Source organism: Epinephelus moara, chromosome 22, assembly GCF_006386435.1.
Source record: "Epinephelus moara isolate mb chromosome 22, YSFRI_EMoa_1.0, whole genome shotgun sequence".
Taxonomy (NCBI): Eukaryota; Metazoa; Chordata; class Actinopteri; order Perciformes; family Serranidae; genus Epinephelus; species Epinephelus moara.
The window spans coordinates 18,090,715-18,110,372 of NC_065527.1; the positions used below are offsets into that span (position 1 = coordinate 18,090,715).

General features: G+C 41.2%; 1 protein-coding gene across 1 annotated transcript; it reads left to right on the forward strand.

Moving 5' to 3' along the window:
• Positions 1 to 542: 542 nt before the first annotated feature.
• tpd52 (tumor protein D52) lies at positions 543 to 18,533 on the forward strand. The gene is given in 7 exon segments (XM_050033852.1): positions 543 to 690; positions 12,429 to 12,556; positions 13,629 to 13,777; positions 14,328 to 14,429; positions 16,478 to 16,526; positions 17,608 to 17,695; positions 17,698 to 18,533. Coding segments are annotated over 7 exon segments (570 nt in total). The 5' UTR covers positions 543 to 671; the 3' UTR covers positions 17,733 to 18,533.
• The last annotated feature ends 1,125 nt before the right edge of the window (positions 18,534 to 19,658 follow it).

A 19,658-nucleotide genomic window follows, 5' to 3' on the forward strand; every position in this document is an offset into this window, starting at 1 on the left:
TGCCCTAAAAAAAAAAGACAAATGTAGTAAGCATTAAAGTGTGACAATAACAAAAATGTATCCAATGATATAAAATAAAAAAATAAAAAAGAATATGATATGCATTTAATAGCTGCATTCATTTTTTTCCATTGATAGTTCATCTTCTGCATGTAGTTACAAAAGGTTAAAACTGTATCTACACAAAACTATAGCACACCACAAATGTCCTTGTCGCTCCTTAGGATCAAAAGCAGCTTATTTTCATTATTATTATTTATGTATGATGTGTGTTCTAAACATTGTATTATTTTTACCTCACTAATCTTGTATTTAAATGTGTAAAATTTGGATGAAGCATGAGGCCTTTCACTGCTGTTCCATATATAACTATGCATCCTATAACTGAGGTGTGACGCATATTTTAGTTTGTGTTGCCCAATTTAAAACAACAACAACATTGAATAATGACGTGTCGCAGTCGTGCAGCTCTGCCTTGTTGACGGTGTAAAACTTGATCCACGTGCTCGCCTCTGTTTACACTGTTACGTGCTGACGTCACAGCGAGCCCCACCCCGCACGGCGAGCTGCCTGGCAACATGAGAGAGAGAGCAGGAAGATCCGCAGCTGCCAAGTGAACAACCTGCACACTGTGGACACTAAAACCACCAGAAACAACCCTCAGCCCGACCATGGAGGATGCAGAGAAAGGTAATTAATCTACTGAAGTGTCTCTCAGTGAGTGTGTTGTTTCCAAAAAACAAAAAACTACTTTTGTGTCACATGAAAGTTAGCAAACTAGCTAAGTTTGCGCGGTGACTGGAGTTAGTCCGTTGAGAACATATGTTAGTTTTCAAACTCAAAACAGAGTGCGTGCTTGTGACAGACATAACAACTTTGACACATAGGGTGGAAATGCACCTCTTGGATAAACTAATAGAGTGCCAGTATTTACCTAAACTATTACGGAAGTTAAATGTTGCACAACATTTTGCTCCAAGGTGCAAACAGACGAGCTAACGTTACTTCAGTTTAAAAACATGAACAAGGAAGTTCGTTTCCATGACAGCAAACAATAGTCAGCCACAGAAACGTACATTTACGTTAATTTATTTATTTAACTCAGACTCGTTGATGTTATGGTCTGAGTTAACGTGCACTTTAACACAGAACGTCAACGGTAGGTTACACCCGTTTGACAGCTTGTATCTTAAAATGGCCCCACTATACCTGTTCCTGTCAAGCCATACTGTCTGTATTTCTGCCCCATTTTAACACAGCAATAAGTGCGTTAGTTTCAAAGGAGCACATTCCTATGGCTGTAAGGTTTGTTAGTGAGGTCAGACAGGCCCAAGCACACGTGTGGGACTGCCAGGTATTTAAATATAAAGAGGAGGTGAGTGTATAAACCACAGGTATGCTGTGAATGCATTGTACTCCCAGTTCCTGCTTCCTTTCCTCTCCTTCTCCTACCTGGACATTTCTATGCCTGCTAGGAAGCCATCTGCTCTCTCATACCTCTACACCACTTACCCATACTCCAATTTTGTGTACTTATATTGCATTGGCTGCTTTAGGCAAGTGCATGCTGCAGTTCAAGAAAATGTAAAGTTTGTATATAAGATTAAAACATCCTGTTCTTGTATTTTATTAACGCATAGCAACACGGTGTGGTTGTTATGGAAAGAAGCAAGTGACAGAGGTTTATTTGTTCACCTCAAGGGGATGCCAGGTAAACAAGGCACAGCCCTGACCTCATTTCCCATCAGCAGACACATTCTTCAACCCCCTGCAGAAATGTCATTTCCTGATGTCTGCATGTTGTATATTGTGGGTTTTTTTTGGCCTCAAGGTAGGCAGCAAATATATCATATTGACAGATGTAATCTGTTACTGGTTGACAATGTGTGTTTATTAATATCAGACAGAGTGAGGTCTGTGTCAGTCAGACAGGCCTGTCAGCTTCGATGCCATCTTGATGTATTTTTAAGCAAATTGCCTCTTAGTCACTGTTGGTTAGGGGCAACTTGTCTTGTGACTGTGGTTCCTCTTTAGTAGTAGTTTTCCTGTGCTATGCATATGCCTCCAAGGTTTTCCCTTAACACATTACATTATCTTCCGCCCTGTGTGTGTAAAGCTGACGCACCAGCAGTTTAGGCAGAAAATATCTAGTCTTTTCGCAGCCCTTTAAGCTGCCTAATGTGGCTTTGAGAACATAGATTGAAAAAGAGTTATGCCCTTCTGTTGTGTAGTAAATTCTCATCCTTCCCTGTTGTCATTGTGTCCCTTTAAATATCATAGGAACTGATTAGTTCTCTATTTTGTAGTCACACTCTCGAGGCAACAGATGGTGAAGTCCATTTTACTGTCACAATTTTATGCAGGTATGGTAGCTGTATCCCCTGCACCATCTGTATCTGCGTCCTTGTTAATGTTTTTCCTTGTCACTGTCACCTGTTGGCTTTCAGCCTGCTCCGTCCCCAGCAGTTGAGACTAAAAAGGCACTTGCTAAGTCACTTTATTCCACTCAGCGTGGACGTGTTCTTCTACAGTCGTTTGCCAGTATTTCAGGTGAAACATTACAAATAACCAGATGAGAAGGAGCTAGGTTAGTGTGTTCTAGCAGGAGGGTGGTCAGTGTGCATATTGAGTGATCTGCCTGGTGCTTCTCAAGCGAGCTGTCATGCGAGTGGAGTCTGCTCTCCTCTGATTGTATGACATAGATGACCTTTATGATAACAAATATCCCTTTCTTTGTGCTTGCATTACCCTGCAGTTGAATGGAGTTTCCAGCAGTGACTTCAGATCATATGGGTCCTTTTCTTGCTTGAGAGAGACGTTATTTGCTCAGCTTTACAGTACAGTGTCTGGAGCTGAGGTTGTCTGTGGGGACTAGCACAGAGGTCGGCCATGTGATAAACTGTGGAACACTTAATTGATTTGTTGGCACTTGTGGTATTTGTACATCATTGTACAAAGAAAAAATTATGCTCCATTTGCAACCCATAAAATGCACCAGAATACCTCACTCCAGGCACCTACATATTACAACATGTGGGATTTTGTAGCTTGACAAGATCGTGGATGAAGCCTGTTTCTGGTATTTTATGCTTCCTTGATAGTATCTTTTGGCCTTCACTCAAATCAGATGTTGAAAAATGAGACAGTCAGGCCTACCAATCTATCTTGTTTTTCAAACTCAGTTGTCTAATGAGATTGATCGCCAGCAGTGGCCAACATTTTTGCCTTATTAGATTTCAGTGAGGCATAACTGGATGTTTTCAACTGTGTGGACAGTCAGAGGAAGTCTGTCACAAAAAACATCCCTCAGATAACCTCGTACAGATGACTCACTCGAGTTCGAAATGTGTTTTGCCTGAACAAAATCATACTTCCAAAATGTGTTTGTGTACGTTTTCAAATGGGACAAATTTCTGTATCTTTCACTTTGAGTTGAGACGTGTGATCCACAATATCTTGACATGAGAATTTTGTCACAATGACAAAATAAGAAATGTGTGGTATATAAATATATTTATGTATCATTCAGCCCTGTTTTAAGGTCTGATTTAACCACCCTGAAAGAGCTTTTGCATTTTTCAATGACAGCATATTTGGTGACTCAGAAATCCATCTCTCTGCACACCTGTCATGGTTGTCACAAGTCATTTTAAAAAGAGCTTGTGAGGGGCTTGATGTGAGCTGTTATTGAACTAAAACACACTACTCAAAGCTTCTGTCCTAACCAGAAAACCCGCAGGTTTACCAGTGTCAGCAGGTTTTCACATTTCATCTCAAAGATTAAAGGGAAATCCCCCTGTCTATTTGAAAACTTTGATCTTTGAGCTGATTGTCGCACAAATGAAACTTAGCAAATGGTATCTGATTGAAATGTTTTCTATGTTCTATATAAACGGCTGAATGTGCCAGCAGTTTAAAGCTTTTGCATATTTGCAGCATTGAGACAAACTAATTGAAATGACAATATCTATGACAAGACAGGTTACAGCAACGATACTTTTCTAACCTGAATATAGATAACGATACCAAACGTGTCATGTTTGTGTAAATTATTTTATGTAGCACTGAGTGATTTATTATTTATGGAGAATTTTTTCATTAACCTGTGAGATTTGGTGAAGCAGAGATCTCACCTGTCTGGCACCTCTGGCATCAGTTGGAGTATCTTCCAGCATCACACTGTCGAGAGAAACTTTGGGCCTCACTGTCAAATGGGGCACAGTGGGTGTATAAATGATCAATCCTGAATAGCTTAACCTAAGATTTAATTTTGTAATTAAGTCCCCTTTGTAAAACCATTTCTTTTTTTCTCTCAGTGATGCACTAGATATTGATAAATGAGACTGACAAATACTGTGCCAAAAACTGCTGTAGGCATAACCACTGATTACAGAGAGACTGGAAATTCTGGCCCCATTTTCAACATCACTGTAGACAGTTTTCCTCTGCTCCTGTGATGTTTGCTATTGCCCCCTCAACCCAGCTGTCTTTTAAAGAAAATAGTTTTGAAACAAGGCTGCTGAAATCTTTAATCCTGGTAAAACAGTAGGGTAAAGTCTACCTTTTAAGTTCCTTTTTAGTTAGTAGTAGTAGAAATATTAATAATAGCTGGTGAGTGTCTTGAACATGAGCCAGACTCAGATGTGACTGAAACAAAGCAGGTCTGACTACTTTACAATTGCAGAGAATAATGTTTTTTTTATATTCATCCTTGTAATATCATATCTATAAACTATAGCTTTGATGTGACAGTTGGAGGACTGTGCACACAATATGAGGGTAACTCTTTTTTACTAAGGAAACAGGCTTCTTCATCAACATTAGGGTCCCTTATATATCGCATATGTCACACCTTGTGTTTGAAGAATGAACCTGACTTAGTATGTTTACCTTGTTTAAAGGAATAGTTCAGCATTTTCAGAAATATGCTTATTAGCTCTCTTGCTGAGATTTAGATTGACACTAGAGCTGGGTCAATTTATGGTTTTGCCGGCTTGGTCCAGTGTACAAACTTAAATAGGTGTGACTTGTTAGGTTTTGAGTGAAAAAATCGATACAGCTTAGTATCACGTATTTTGCTCTGCAATAGAGTGTGCCAGTAAACCCGGAACTCCGTTAGTGCTTTTAGCACTTCCGGTTCTCTCGTCTAAAAGTCAATACGTTTTTTGAATGGGATTTTGGTAAAATGCCTCAAATAAGGTCTGTGGTTAACAAAAGCTTAAGCGAGTTTCAGGTTTTGTTCTATGACATAAAACACCTCAGTAAATACCCTACTTGTGAATTTTGAAGCTTTTACGTGTCGTAAAAAAGGCGGTTGCTAACAAGTTGCTCAATATGACTACAAACCCTGTCAGGGACATTAAATGTCATCACCCCCGAACAGACGACAGTGCTGGCAGTCCGCCATTACAGCTTCTTATTTAGCTTAAACAGTCCGATTTCCCCATTATACAATGTTTTTAAAATAAAGCGGCCGAAATCAGTTGAAAGCTTAGTGGCGGTGACGTCAAGAGTCATGCGACCGTGGAGTAGTCATGTAGTCCGTTAAAGCCTAACGTTAGCTTTTTACTTCTGGCGATCGCATTTAAGCTTCAAATGCGGTATGAAAGGTGTTCATATGTGAAGATTATCTCGCTGAACAAAACCTGTAAGTATCATAAACTTGTGTTAGCCACAGAGCTTATTTTCTGACATAATCCAAAACGCAATGCAAAAATCACATTCACTTTCTCTTCCGGGAACCAGCGCAATGCTAAACTTCCAGGTTTTGATGTCAGCCCTGGCGCACTCTATATCGTGTCAATACATAGAAGCCAAGTATCGATATTTCTTAGTATATATATATATATATATATATATATATATATATATAATCAATTGCTTTTTCAGTCCACTAGATAATTTTGCTGCAGTAAAAATGATTGAAGTGAGATGAACAGACAGCGATATAATTAACAGTTGAAAAAAAGTAATTATTTGCAATATATTGAAGTATATGTTATGGTAATACTCCGCATATTGCAAAATGTTTAAAATCGCAATAATATTGTACTGTAACTTAAGTATCCTAATAGTATTGTATTGTGGGGCCTTTGGTGATTCCCACCCCCTACAATTTATGCAAACTGGTTGAACTTGTGTTTGTCATTATTATTATTAGCCTACATCAGCAACCTGTGCCGATGCCGTCACAGCGCTAAATCCAACTTGTATTGCATTACTAATGAGAAATATGGCAACTAGTGTCTGACAGGCTGTGTAGGCTGTGTGCCTGGGACATAATGTGTTTGCTTACAAAAAAGGTATTGTGTTTTTTGGGGTGCCGATATGAGACAAAAGGGCTCTCTCAATACCCTTTTATACAGCCTGTTTAAGGTGGAATGATGTGCCGTTATTGAGCCTTGCCAATATGTATTACGTGTAGGATTATGGACACGGGATATGGGGGTCCTTGATGTTCCACTGCGAGGTCAAGTGTAACACCCAGTGGTAAAATTAGGTATACTATGGGGTCCTGTGTTTGGCTCAATATCAAACTAATTTGAAAAATTGTACACCAGCCCAACTCTAACTGATACCACTCTCATGACTGGTAAAAATGAAATTGCAGCTAGCAGCCGACTAGCTTAGTGTTGACATAGTGCCACGATAAAACTGCTGTCCATGGTATCTGCGTTCCCCCTGAAGTGGAGCCACTTTTTGCCCTCCTTACTGTTTTCCCATGATACACATGTCATGTGAACTTGATGGGCACTCTCACTGCATCCCCAATCATCTACGTCTCATGATTCTTGTCTTCGGCTAAGCATGTGACAGGGTTTGCCACAAATAGTAAAGTAATGAATTTCATGCGGCACTTCATTAACCACTTGAAAATGGCTGTTTGTTCCTGGTTACAGTCTGTTTGCCCATGAGTCTGTTTGTTTTTGGTGCTGTCATCTGCCCTGGTTTATAAATTCAATATATTCAATAATAATAATCCAATCCATGAAAATGAAATGTGATGTTTAATCAGAGATTCATTTCAAAGCGAATTTGTCTCTTTGATTGAACTTTGTCTTATTTAATAAGTTATCTAATTGAAGCACACCAGTGCTTTTTATTTTCATTGTACTTGGTTTTGAGCAAAAGAGGAACAATGCTGGGAAGGATTCATTGTCCTTTATGTGGGACCATTTCAGAGCGTGTGTGCATGATGATATTTTGTAGTTTGCGTTGAGTGACTGTATGTGTGTCACTTCCTGGGCTGACCTTGCTGAGTGGAAACACAGTGCAATGAAGCCTGACTGTGTAGATCAGGGCACATCACAGACGCCTTGCACGTTAGCGTCACCACGTCCACTGTTCTGCACATAAAATAAATTGAAGCACACACAGCTTAAAATGAAATTCAAAAACTCCACTCATCATTTTGGCGTAGTTGATTGTGGAATTTGTCCCCCAGTGCTTGGATACTTCCAAGATAACATCCCGTCCTTCTCTCCTAATGTGAAGTATTTCCTGGGGAAGATCACAGGAACATGTTTGTCTGGCTCTAAACCACAGAGGAATGGTGGATGGGAACTCTGTGTACAGAACATAGTCAACCTGAGTTAGTTTCAAAGTTTGGCAGTTTTGTTTCTCTACCCCCCTCCAAACCTCATGCCGTTTACAGAGCTACACTACATTAAATTCTTGGTAGCATCTACACCTTGCATAAAATTAGTGCTGGAATGTCACCAGGTTGCTTTTCCATGTCACTGCAGCCTTGAGAATATCAGCAGGTGCTTGCACATGCTTGGCGTTCTATTGACACTCCTTGAATGTCTTGGAATTAAATAAAACATGACCTATTTTTGCTTATTTCCTGTCTTAGTGGGGCTTGAATTCCTGCCTCATATCATATCTTTATCTCTCTTTTAAATACGTAAGTGAGACATGGCTTAAAGACTACTTTCAGAATTTGAGGGGTAAAAATTTGATTGATGTTTTATGTGTTTTAGTGATAATATACTGTACTTCATACAGACCAAGCATGTACCTGTCAGACACATACATCTGAGTGAGTCTGTGTTCGTGTAAGACAGTAATAATGATGTAAATGCCAGCTTATGTAAACTTGTCTTGCACGGTATACTGATACTGGAAAGGTATTGCAATTCCATGTTGATTAAAATGATACAATATGGGGTGACCTCTCGCTCACCTGGTAGATTGTGTAACCCATATAGTCTTTTGCAGCTGCCCAAGGTTCAATTCCTATTTGCGGCCCTCTGCTGCCTGTCATACCCCCAGTAGAGTCTTGTATTATATTTAAATAAATATATCTGGGTTTGTGGCCTTCAAGATGGGCAAAACAAACAATTTGAATATTGTGATTGTTATTTTTTAAATTGTTTTCATGACATTTGAAGTACCAATCAATTAATTGAGAAATAATCTGATTGCTATTGAAATAATCATTAGTTGCAGTCCAACACACAGTGGCACGTGTACATGTACGTGTTCTCTTTACCACTCATGGAGCACTTTTCCTCAAGTACACACACAATACCAAGTGTAGCCTCTGGCGTCCTCTCCCCTCCATTCTGGCTGACTAGCATTACTGCTGCTCCGAGCTGGACTGTCCACCCTGGATTAGCGCTTCGCTGTAATCTGGGACACTGCAGATTATGCTTTTCATCTAATGCCCCCCCCTACACACACTCACATCATGTGACAAGCCCACACAAATGGGACCTCTTCTATTTCCTCCTTGGATGACAGGCTCGATGACGGAATGTGAGGGAGGGAATTGACAGAGAGACCTGAGAGTATTGAGTGTCACGCAATGTCATAGCAGCACGAGCTCTGCTAACAGTGGCTAGCATCTGAAAACGGCACTGATTGCGCCAATGGATGTTTGAAGGATGGATTGAGAATTGACCTTTGGGATTACGGTGGACAGGAAGAGGGAGGCTGTGTGTGTGTGTCTGTGTGTGTAGGTGTGTGTGAGGAGTGTCTGTGTAGCAGCTGCTTAAAGGTACAGGTAACTTATTAACAGGGAGAAAGGAGCAGAGGGTTCACAACGCCTTGGCCTGCTGCAGAAACAGAAAATGGAAATCTGACTTCACTGCACTTTCTGAACTTCTGACCACCTGAACACCAATACAAAACCTCCTCCCACATACACGCACACTTGGATATTGTGTCCCTCTGTCACACACACAAGAGTCCAGGACGCTGTAAACAAGGAGACACAGAGGCAGCACACGCCTGGATCACATGCAGACAATCAGCACCCGGCTGCCTTTGCTTAGGTAGTGGTAGTGAGGCGGTGGCCACTCCGACCAGCAAACACACTACACGCTGTAAACATGGAGCCCCTGGAGGAATACCACTCTCCGTTTGACTTTGAACAAGGAGTCAATGCCAGCTACCTCTACCTCTCCCCGGCATACAACGACACACCGCCCAGCTCGCCAGCTGTCAAAACCAGAGGTAATCACAGGGAGGAAAGGGAGAGGCTGGGCGGAGGATGTGTTGACTGAGTGTGTGTCTGTGTGTGTCTGTGTGTGTCTGTGTGTGTGTGCTGGACAGAAAGACAAAACACTGGTTTGGTTCATTGGACGGGAAGAATTTGGGGGAACACAAAGCTGTGTGTGTGTGTGTGTGTCTGTGTGTGTGTGTGTCTGTGTGTGTGTGTGTCTGTGTGTGTGTGAGAAACAGTGTCTTTAGCCAATTTTCAGTTTACCTTCATTAAGTTTTGAGATTTCTACTCCAGAAAAAAAGTAATTATATGTCTAAAAATAAATAAAAATGTCTAAATGACCTTTACTTTATACTGTTATTATGATAATTTCATTGCACAACACTGCTTTCATCTATCTTGCTTTCATCAGTAAGTATTTTACTCCTTTTTCAAAACGTAAAAGGCTCAGATTACTTCCATCTCTTGATATTTTTGGATAACAATATGGCCAAAAACTTTTGTCAAACTTCAGGCATGTTTCAGCTTTATAGCTCTGCTCTTCTAATGGGTCGTTGTGATTTGACAGTGACACAGAGTTAGCTGGTCATCAGGCAGAGTATGTTAGTCTAAGAGGAAATGAGCTAAAGCAGAGGGGTAGGGCAGTAATGTGGGTGGGTATGCAGTTTGGTAAAGCAAGCCAAACTTCTGCCGACACCCACATATACAAACTTTCCTCTTTCTCTCTCTCTCCCTTTGTGTCTGTTTTTTCTCTCTCAGCACCTACTGATGGACACACACCTTCAAGGCATATATTCAGTTCATAGCTACCTCCACACTCAGATATACAGATCTCACATTGCCGCCTGCAGCAATGTAGTAAAAATTGTACAGATCAGATAACTCAAGCGAGGTGTCAGCCTATATAATCTGTTCTTCTCACCCAGAGGAAGGTCCAGACCTTCAATGTAATCTTACATAAAAGCAGCATAATACAGATTATCAAAATAAAAGTACTATTTAATAAGACAAGGTATCCTCATACAAAGTTTGTATGACATCGAATGAATTAGCTTGCCACAAATGACGTTACGTTCTTAAGGTAAAGTTGAATGTTAGGTTTAGGCAAGTAAAGTTATGTAGCTTAGGGTTAGGAAAAGAAACATGATGACAGCATACCTAAAACTCAAACTCTTACACGTGGTCCCTAACACTGGTCTCCTGGGGTAAAGTCCTGTGTTTGTTTAACCCATCCATCACCCCAACTTACCTCCTTTCGGACTTTCACTCTTTATACTACTTCCTCCTTTACTCCTATCAGCACGCTGGTCTCGTGATCACAGCCTTCCCCATTACATGGGTTATACACAAATTACTGGTTCATGATTCCATGGGTTATGTACAAATTGTGGTGCATTAGTTTTCGTAGGTATGCGTTTGAATAGTGTATGAGAACAGCCTGAATGGTGAGTGAAAGGAAGTGTCCATTACACAATTCTGTCACAGTAAGCAGGTGTATCTGCAAAGTGTGTGTCTGTGTGTGTGTGTGTGTGTGTGTGTGTGTGTGTGTGTGTGTGTGTGTGTGTGTGTGTGGTTGTAAATGGTACTGCTGCATCATCAGTAATGGGAAGAGAGGGCAAATGGAAGACGTGACAAGATATGAGGGAAAAAGACCTTCAGGGCAGATAATGATGCTTCAGAGGAACAGTGGGGGTGGTTTCAGGACTAAAGGCTGAAAGACAAGTTCCACTCATTTAATTACCATAATGCCCACCTCTATTTTCTATGTTTTCTCTGATTTTGAGTGGAATCTCATCCATGTTTTGACAGAAATATTTTCACTTGAGAAACATCCAAACAGTGCTTCTTATTCCCATGGTATTAATCAATCTTACAGCGAGTAATGGCACAGTCCAGTTGTAATCTTATGTGATTGGAAGGCTGGGAAATGTTGCTCCATGAGCAGCTCTCTAGACAGTAGTGAGGAAATTCCACTGTAGTCTTCATTGAGCTTGGGACTTTTGGGGTGTGACCTAAAAGAGAGAACAGAAGAATTTACAAGAACCTAGCGATACTGGTAGGCAAATTTTGTCTATTTTGGCCTATTCTCAGTCTATATTTCAGTTTTGTTGTCCCACCTGCTTAGGTAATGGCACAATCCCAATTTCATTTTTGCTAATAGTACCTTTTTTATGTATCCTTCGCCCACACCGATTCGTCCAACTCTTTTTTCCTCAATTTTTTCACTCTAACCTATTCCTAATCTTTGTTTCATAATTTTAAGTTATACTCTGAATTCTTGAAATATGAGGGAAGGCCAGATAAGAAGAAAAATGATTTGAGATATAAGTTTGTTTCTCCATATTCCAGCTCAGTCCTGGCCCCAGCACATCCTCACTCGCTGTTGTCCTTTTGACTGACAGGTCTTAACAACGCCTTTGCCCTGTTCTCTCACGCTGTCTGAGCCCAGGATGTCTCCATCTAGAAAGTTCTTTGTATTATTGATGCATTGCTGCTCCTACTGGGCGCAGCTCTGTCAGAGACAGCAACATCAAAGACAAGTGTATTCACTGTATATACTGTATGTGTGTGGAGTGAATAATGTGAGTGTGTGCATGAGAGGCAGAAGGTGTGTTGTGCAACTGTACAGTAGCAATAGCAATAGCTTCTGTCTTGGACCATGAAAGGTTTCTCGCTCTTGGCTACCACCTATCATCAAACAGCATCTTTACCATCCATAATTTTCCTACTCCTACTACCAGCTTCTTTTTCCTCCTCATCCTCCAGAGGAACACCATGACAGCTTGAGTTTGACAACCAACATCGGCCTCCCCTACCGTACCACCTGTTCGCTGTCAAAGAGCAAACATGGGCACAAACATGTGAACGTGTCTTTTAAAAAAAAAAGATGAGACTCTAAGAAGATTCTGCTGTCTCAAAACGGACATGTGACTAATCAACTGAGGGGATGTATCTAACATTTTATTATTTCACCACCCAGGTTCCCAGCAGCTTCCGGACTCAGTCCCAGAGGTGGGAGAAGATGCAGTAACGTCTGTTGCTCCCTCTCCCCCTCCCCCCGCCATGACAGAAGAGGAGAGACAGGAGCTACAAGAGGAGTTGGTCAAGGTCAGGAGGGATCAGGGATTAAAGAGGTCGTGGTTGAGGGAGTCAAGATCAGGTGTTGGACCTGATCTTGCAAATAGTGGAGAAGGGTTAAAGAGCTGCCACACTGAGAGTTTACATGTAGAGCAGGCAGGGGGATAGCAACTAACTGGATTGTTAGAGATTAATCAATTAATGGTTGGTCTATGAAATGTTAGAAAAAGGTCACAATCGGCAAGCTAGCCAACAGACAGGTAGTATTTTGCTTGAGATAACATTAGTGAGCAAGCAAACTAAAGCCTAGTTCACATTACATGATTTTCACACTGATTTTGCGTCACTATCGTAATCTTTTGAGTGTTCATACATGGCGACGTGTGTTTCTGTCATTGGGAGTCTCGCCAACTGCGTTACGACCTGTGTGTGCGCACCACAAGATTTCTCCACCAAGCCCTCGCTGACAGAGCCCCAGATAATGCGGTGACGTCACCAAACTGGGAGACGACACATTGTAAAGGCACGGATATTCTTCCCAGTGTTGAATCAGATCTGCGTCCAGGGCCTGGGTCCAAACACTATGTGGGACGTATCCCGCCTCTCATTGGCTGATGCTCTTTGTCAGTCGTGTCACACTTTTCTAGCATGCCAGATATCTAGTCCCAGTCACAGACGAGGGCGACTTGCTCATAGGCTTGTTTACACATGAGGACTCGTCGTGGCAGACTATCTGCCGAGTCACCTCCGACCTAAGGTGGCTCTCAAGATCCTCTGCGATGTCAGAATCGTGGTGAAAATCGTGTAATGTGAACTAGGCATTTGTTAGCCAGCTAGCTGTACTCTTATTTTTACAGTCTATGGTATCTGGCGTTGGTTGCTTCGTAATGTTAGCTGATAATGTAATTCACAAATGACAAGCTAGCCAAGTTACCAGCCAGATCGGCGGCTCTATTTTGGAATAAACTACATTAGATAAGATAGATACTAAGATAGGTCCAGGCAGGACAAAGTTGCATATCATGTACTTTAAAGAACTATAAAATTATACATTTCTAACTGCTGGTTCCTGTGCCCATGTGTATCTGTGTGTGTGTTGCAGGTGGAGGATGAGATCCTGACTCTGTCTCAGGTGCTGGCAGCCAAGGAGAAGCAGTTGGCGGACATCAAGAGGAAGCTGGGCATCACACCTCTCAATGAGCTGAAACAGAACATCACCAAAACCTGGCAGGATGTCACCACCTCCAACGCGTAAGTGCTAATGTACCACAGTATGCTGACGTTTGACATGAGAGTGCACTATATATTTTACTTGTACCATAGTTTCTCATTATGACACCATGCACATCAAGCTTTCCTTCTTGGTTATACGCAGTGACACCTTTTATGAGGTAATTTTTTGTAGTACTTTGTCCTTTGACCTCATGACTGATAGCTTTGTTATCCACCATTTTTCCAACATTTTTTCATGTACTGAATGCCTTAAAAACATGGTAAATCGTCAGTGCTGGTGAGAAAGGACTCTATCTCTGCTGAACAATGAGGAAAAAGATGTCAGTGCTCTCGACAAACTGCCTGTAGCATGTATGGAAGTGCTTGATGGGTTTTATATTACAGGAAACGAGCAGCATTGTGATGCTTTCAGGCTTTTTAAAATGAAAAAGAAATTGAGGTTTAGTTCTGACCTTGATGCATCTCTTAGTCTTTGATCTCTCCGTCTCTTTTCATCACTTTCATATCTCCTCTTTTTGTTCCCCATCATCTCTCTCCCACTCGCTCTGTCTCTGCTCCTCTCTTTCAGCTATAGGAGGACATCTGAAACACTGTCTCAGGCGAGTTTGAAGGCCTCGGCAGCGTTCTCTAATGTGGGCTCAGCCATCACCCGGAAGCTCGAGGATGTCAGGTGAGTCCGTTAGGTAACATCAGCGTGATTTTAAACGTGATTGATATTTTGTGAAGCAACAAAATATAATTCGGAGACCACAGTATCATTTGATCCACTGAGCAACCTGATGATTTATTTCCTAGAAATTACCCGTGGATCTCAAAGTGTTAGTTAGTGGGGCTGCATGATATGAGGAACATGTCAGATCAAGTTAGATATCGCAATAACGATATTACGTGCGATAATTAAATAGATATTAGTGTACTCAGTTTCGCCTTTTTCTGCTTTCAGTATACTGCTAAAATACAACAAATTGCTTCTTGAAATAAAAAAATAAAAGCAAAATTATCTCTAACATTCTTTTAATTGAACACATTGAACATTGAATTGAATACAAAGAAATATTTTTACATTTAAAAGTGCTGTTTTCTACTGATAGTCTCTATCAACTAACTAAAGACATCCCGTTGATCTCCGACATCATCGTCTGCTGGCACAACCCGACTCTAATATCTACTAATACATTATTGTTAATATTTCCTGATTAAACAAGGTTTAAATATCCAGCAACAGATTGCTCCATTTGAGGTACAGCCCCAGTTGATCCTCCCCTCCCCAGATCCTAATCTGTCTTCACCCCTGTCATCCTTCTTCTCTCTGGATTACTGAGCTGCAAACAAGATTATTGGGCCCCTCAAAGCACCAGTGTGCTGAGAAATGCAGCCTCACGGATGAGCCTCAACTCGGAGCTGGTGTGGTTGGGGGTGGGGTGGTGAGGAGCAACCTGACGGGGGTTAGATGGGGGTGTGTGTGTGTGTATTTGTGTGAGTGTGTTTGATGACAAGATATTCCCCCATAATACACAGGATTAGCACCCACCCACTGTGTTAATACACAATCAGTCTTAATGGGATGAAGCAGGATTTATAGGATTTATGCACTTAGAACATATAGTTGAAAAAGTGAGGGCTTGTATTGTATGTTGTGTTTGCACGTGTGTCCGTCTTTCTCTCTTTGTTCTGTCTCTGTAACACTGTTTGTAATGTGCTAAGATGACCACTAACACCACCTTTCTTCTCCATAATGCTGCCGGATAGCATGCGCTCATTACAACACTCAGCTAGTATGCCTGTCTTGAGGTAAGGGGACGTTTGTGTAAATGTGACCGGCACTCAGTGGTGCCCTCTGAGCATGTGTTGAATAAAACATGAGAGAGGTAAAGGCTGCACAGACCTTTTAATGCAACACTAGAGAAAAGAGAAACTTGTTTGTCTGAATTTTCATCTCATAGATTGTGTAAAAGGTCTCAAGTGTAGCTTAAGGTTGCCGTGAGTGACCACTGCTGAGAGGCACCACCTGTTTTGTCAAGCTGACAGAGGTCTAGCAAAAATCATGCCAAGAATATGGGGATTATAGGGATCATTGAAACCTGAGGCAGCACTGATGAGCTGTGAAACACCCACAATCAGAAATGTAGAATTAAGTTCTGTCCAGTTAACTTCACTGGTGTGAAGAGCATAGAAGGCAAATTTTTCATATTTGTGAGGTTCGAATCACTTAATTTTTGGCACTTTTGCTCAAAAAAGTGAAGAACTAATCAATAATCCATATATTTTATGATAAATTGTCTGTCAATAGTCTAATTTATGTGCAATTAGAATATGAAATATATTCATGCAAAAAAGTTGGCACAAGTCAAACAACTTTCTAAATGCTACAAATTGATACTTTAAAGGAGGCCCTATCACCTCCTCCTGTCCTGTTCATTCTGCACTCTCTTGGTAATGTTTTGGTGAAAATCAACCCCTCTTAGCACCTTTTCAGTAGCACAGAACAGAACGGGGTCACTTTAAAATCCTGCATTGTCTGTGTGGAGTGTCAGATAACATGACCTCTAGAGGTGTGATTACAGTCATATCGTTCATCTTTCTGAAAGGGGTGACTTGTTGTCTGCATCTGCACTTTCCAAAACTTCTGGCAGAGTGTATCCAGTAAGCATGTCAGAGAAATTCAAACACCGTAGGACGGTCTGTGATCTTGTCGTTTTCTGTCTTTTTCTTTCACAGGAATGCGCCAACTTTCAAGTCATTTGAGGAGAAAGTGGAGACTTTTAAGGTAACTGACTGAAAACAGGACTAGTAGCATTTTCTGACATAAGCGGAAGGGTGTTAAAACTCAAGTGTTTAGAGACGCTCCTCTGACCTTGAACTAATGATTATTAGGACCTAAACATTCACCAGGAATGTATACAGGAAATGACACTAATTACTTCTGTTGTATTTGTGTAGTAATGTGTTGTTTTACCAACCTGGTCAGATGGTCTGCGGAATTTATAGTTGTGCGACAGACCCTATGCACATCGCCTACGCTATTGTGAGCATTTATACTTGTGCGGTGGTGTGTCTGTGTCGCTCTGGAGTTACACCTCCAAACCACTAGTCGGCAGTGAAGGTTTCTGTAAAGTCCTGTAAAGTTTAGTTGATTCAAAATGCACATTGAACACACATTAAACACACAATAACACATAAGGCTTAATAGAGAAATTTTCAAACACAAGTACACAAATTGGCTTCACGGTAACTCGCAGCATTCACAGACAAACACTTGTCTTTATCTGGACACGTTTTCCCCACAAATACAACATGCTAATGTTATTAGCACAAGCCTATGGCATTTTACATTGTATAAATTAGCCTAGCGACGAACGGATCTCTGCTCATATGAACCCTGGATGAATCCCGAAGTATAAATCCCTGAAGGATAAATCACACACAAGACTTAAACTGCTTTTTTTGTGGAGGCTTTACTGTCTTCACAATTTATCGTTTCTTATCTGTGAAATTAAAGTAAATAAAAGCTTTGTTTCCACTGAGGGAAATGGTTTCAGCTTACAGAAATAGACAGGAGGTCTGCGTTGCTGCGACGTGTAGTTGCATTTCTGGGGAGGTGCACGACAGGCTACAGCGTAGGTTACGGCATAGTCTGTAGTCTCAACATGATAAAAACATATCCTCCGATTGGACCGGATCGGACCAGTCTCTTCTGATTTAGGTGGTCACATGAAGCATTTTTTTACTGTGATGATTAGTGGACTATTAGGGTCCATTTAAACGCACCTTTTGATGCATTTGAAATTGTTTTATGATTCAATAATTTAATTGTTCTGCCTCATCTTTTCTCCTCCCCCTTTCTTTAGACCAAGATTAGTCCCTCAGCGTCCACCAGTAACCAGGACAGCGGCAGCTCCACCACCGAGTCTTTGCTCAGTCCGCCTGAAGCCTCGCCCACCCAGGAGACGCCAATGAACTGAGACCTGCCTGACCACTCCTGACCTCTCCACCCGCCCCTCCTCACTTGACCCTCCAACCCCTGGACCATCAGTACTCGCCCCCTAAACTCTTGTGTGCCAGTCTCCCTTTATTGGAAACAAGTGACTTACCACAGCCATCCTTGTGATCTAATTGTCTGGTCTTTTTTGTCTGACACGTGCGTTCACTTGTTAACTGGTGTGGAAACTGAAAGCATGGGATGGGTGCAGGCATGTGGTCTTGCGTCAGTAGTGTATATTTGAGTGTATACCGGCTCGCTGTGGGAGAAATCCTCCCTGCTGTATGACTTTCCTTTTCCTCCTGCACTCCTTATTTATCCGCCTTTGTCTAACCAGCAAAGCTCAGATGCCAAACATGCTCATAGTTTACTTTTGCTTTATCAAATTAACAGTGTCATATTTTGTTTGTTTGAGTGTAGAAAATTGCACAAATATATAGAGATTACGAACTTAATCAGAGAAGGATTTATACTTAGAAACTTACATAATAATAATAATAATATTATAAGCACTTGTTTTTTCTGCCTCCATTTTGGGGCCATGCTTGGTTTACAGTGGGTTGCCATTTTCGGGCCAATCTAATTTCCGTTTTCTTCCTTATTAATTTTAGGACACCACACAATCGTAAAGTAGTCTAACACTGTGTTCAGAATATGAATGTATGCCTTTTTGTGTCACATAGGTACGACACTCTGTGTACTTTAACCCACAATGCTGTGTGTCACAACCGCAGCCACCGGCTCCATCGCTGGTATTTCAAAAACACACTTCAGAATAAAAACCATCCTTTTTTCCATTGTTAACAGTCTGTCAGAAAATGATCTTCACGCTTGGATGGTTACAGGAAAACAGCCAAGATCAGCAGAACAGAGGCAGAGCAAACACACACAGCCAAGCTTTAGCCATGACCCGAGGTGAGACTGAAATAAATGTGTCGCTTCCAGAGCCAGAGTCAATATTTAAACACTTGTCCATTGTTTCTGTGTGGGAGGTAACACCTAGCCTCCCCCCTTTCTGTGATACAGATAAAACTAAGGCGAGAGGCTCCACTGGGTGTTATTTTGTACACTGATACAGGATGATTGTGCAAAAGAGAAGGCTTATTAATTTACCTTTAATGTACGAGTTTGACAGTGGGACAACAGTGGAAATGTTGGAGAGAGGAGTGCCGGGAAGAGTTTGTTGTGTCGGAGTACAGGAAGTGTAGCTTCGTGTCATCTAAAAGATTTTCAATGTCATTGCTCAATATTTAACTGATACCTACAACATTAAAAAGCTGGGAAAATACTTGGTTAAACAATATCAAACAGGCCAGATCAAACAAAAGGCAGAGATGACTGTTTTATTTCTCTGTAAGGATCCATAATGTCATCTGACACCTAGAATACCAATCTGAGCCTGTCAGTGGCAAAAACAAGCACTTTTAGTGGACGCACATTGAGGGAGCGCTGCAGGGAATAGGAATTGAGGAATGAGTCCTAAAACCAGGAAATGAGTTAGCATTTTCTCCCAGTTCCCTTCTCTCAAAGTCGTTGAAGTCATGCAACTGCAGTGTAGTTTGTTATAGCCTAACGTTAGCTTATTACCTAACGGTCAGTTTGTAGGTCGACCACTTTAGTCCAGACTGAAATATCTGAAAGGGAAACCACGGTATTTTTCAACCTGGACCCTATTCTCCTGTGTTTTAATGGAGACAACAGTATTTGAAATTGGTCCATTATAAAGTGAGAGGGCTGCAGCCACGAAACAAGCTGCTGTGTGACCACTCGATGCAAAAGCACAACCTCAATGTATGTCCACTAAAAGTGCTTGATGTTGCCACTGACAGGGTCAGATTGATATTATAAGTGTCTGATAACATTATGGAAAAGACCCTTCAGAAAAATAAAACATCTCGCTGAAGGACTTCTGAAATCTTG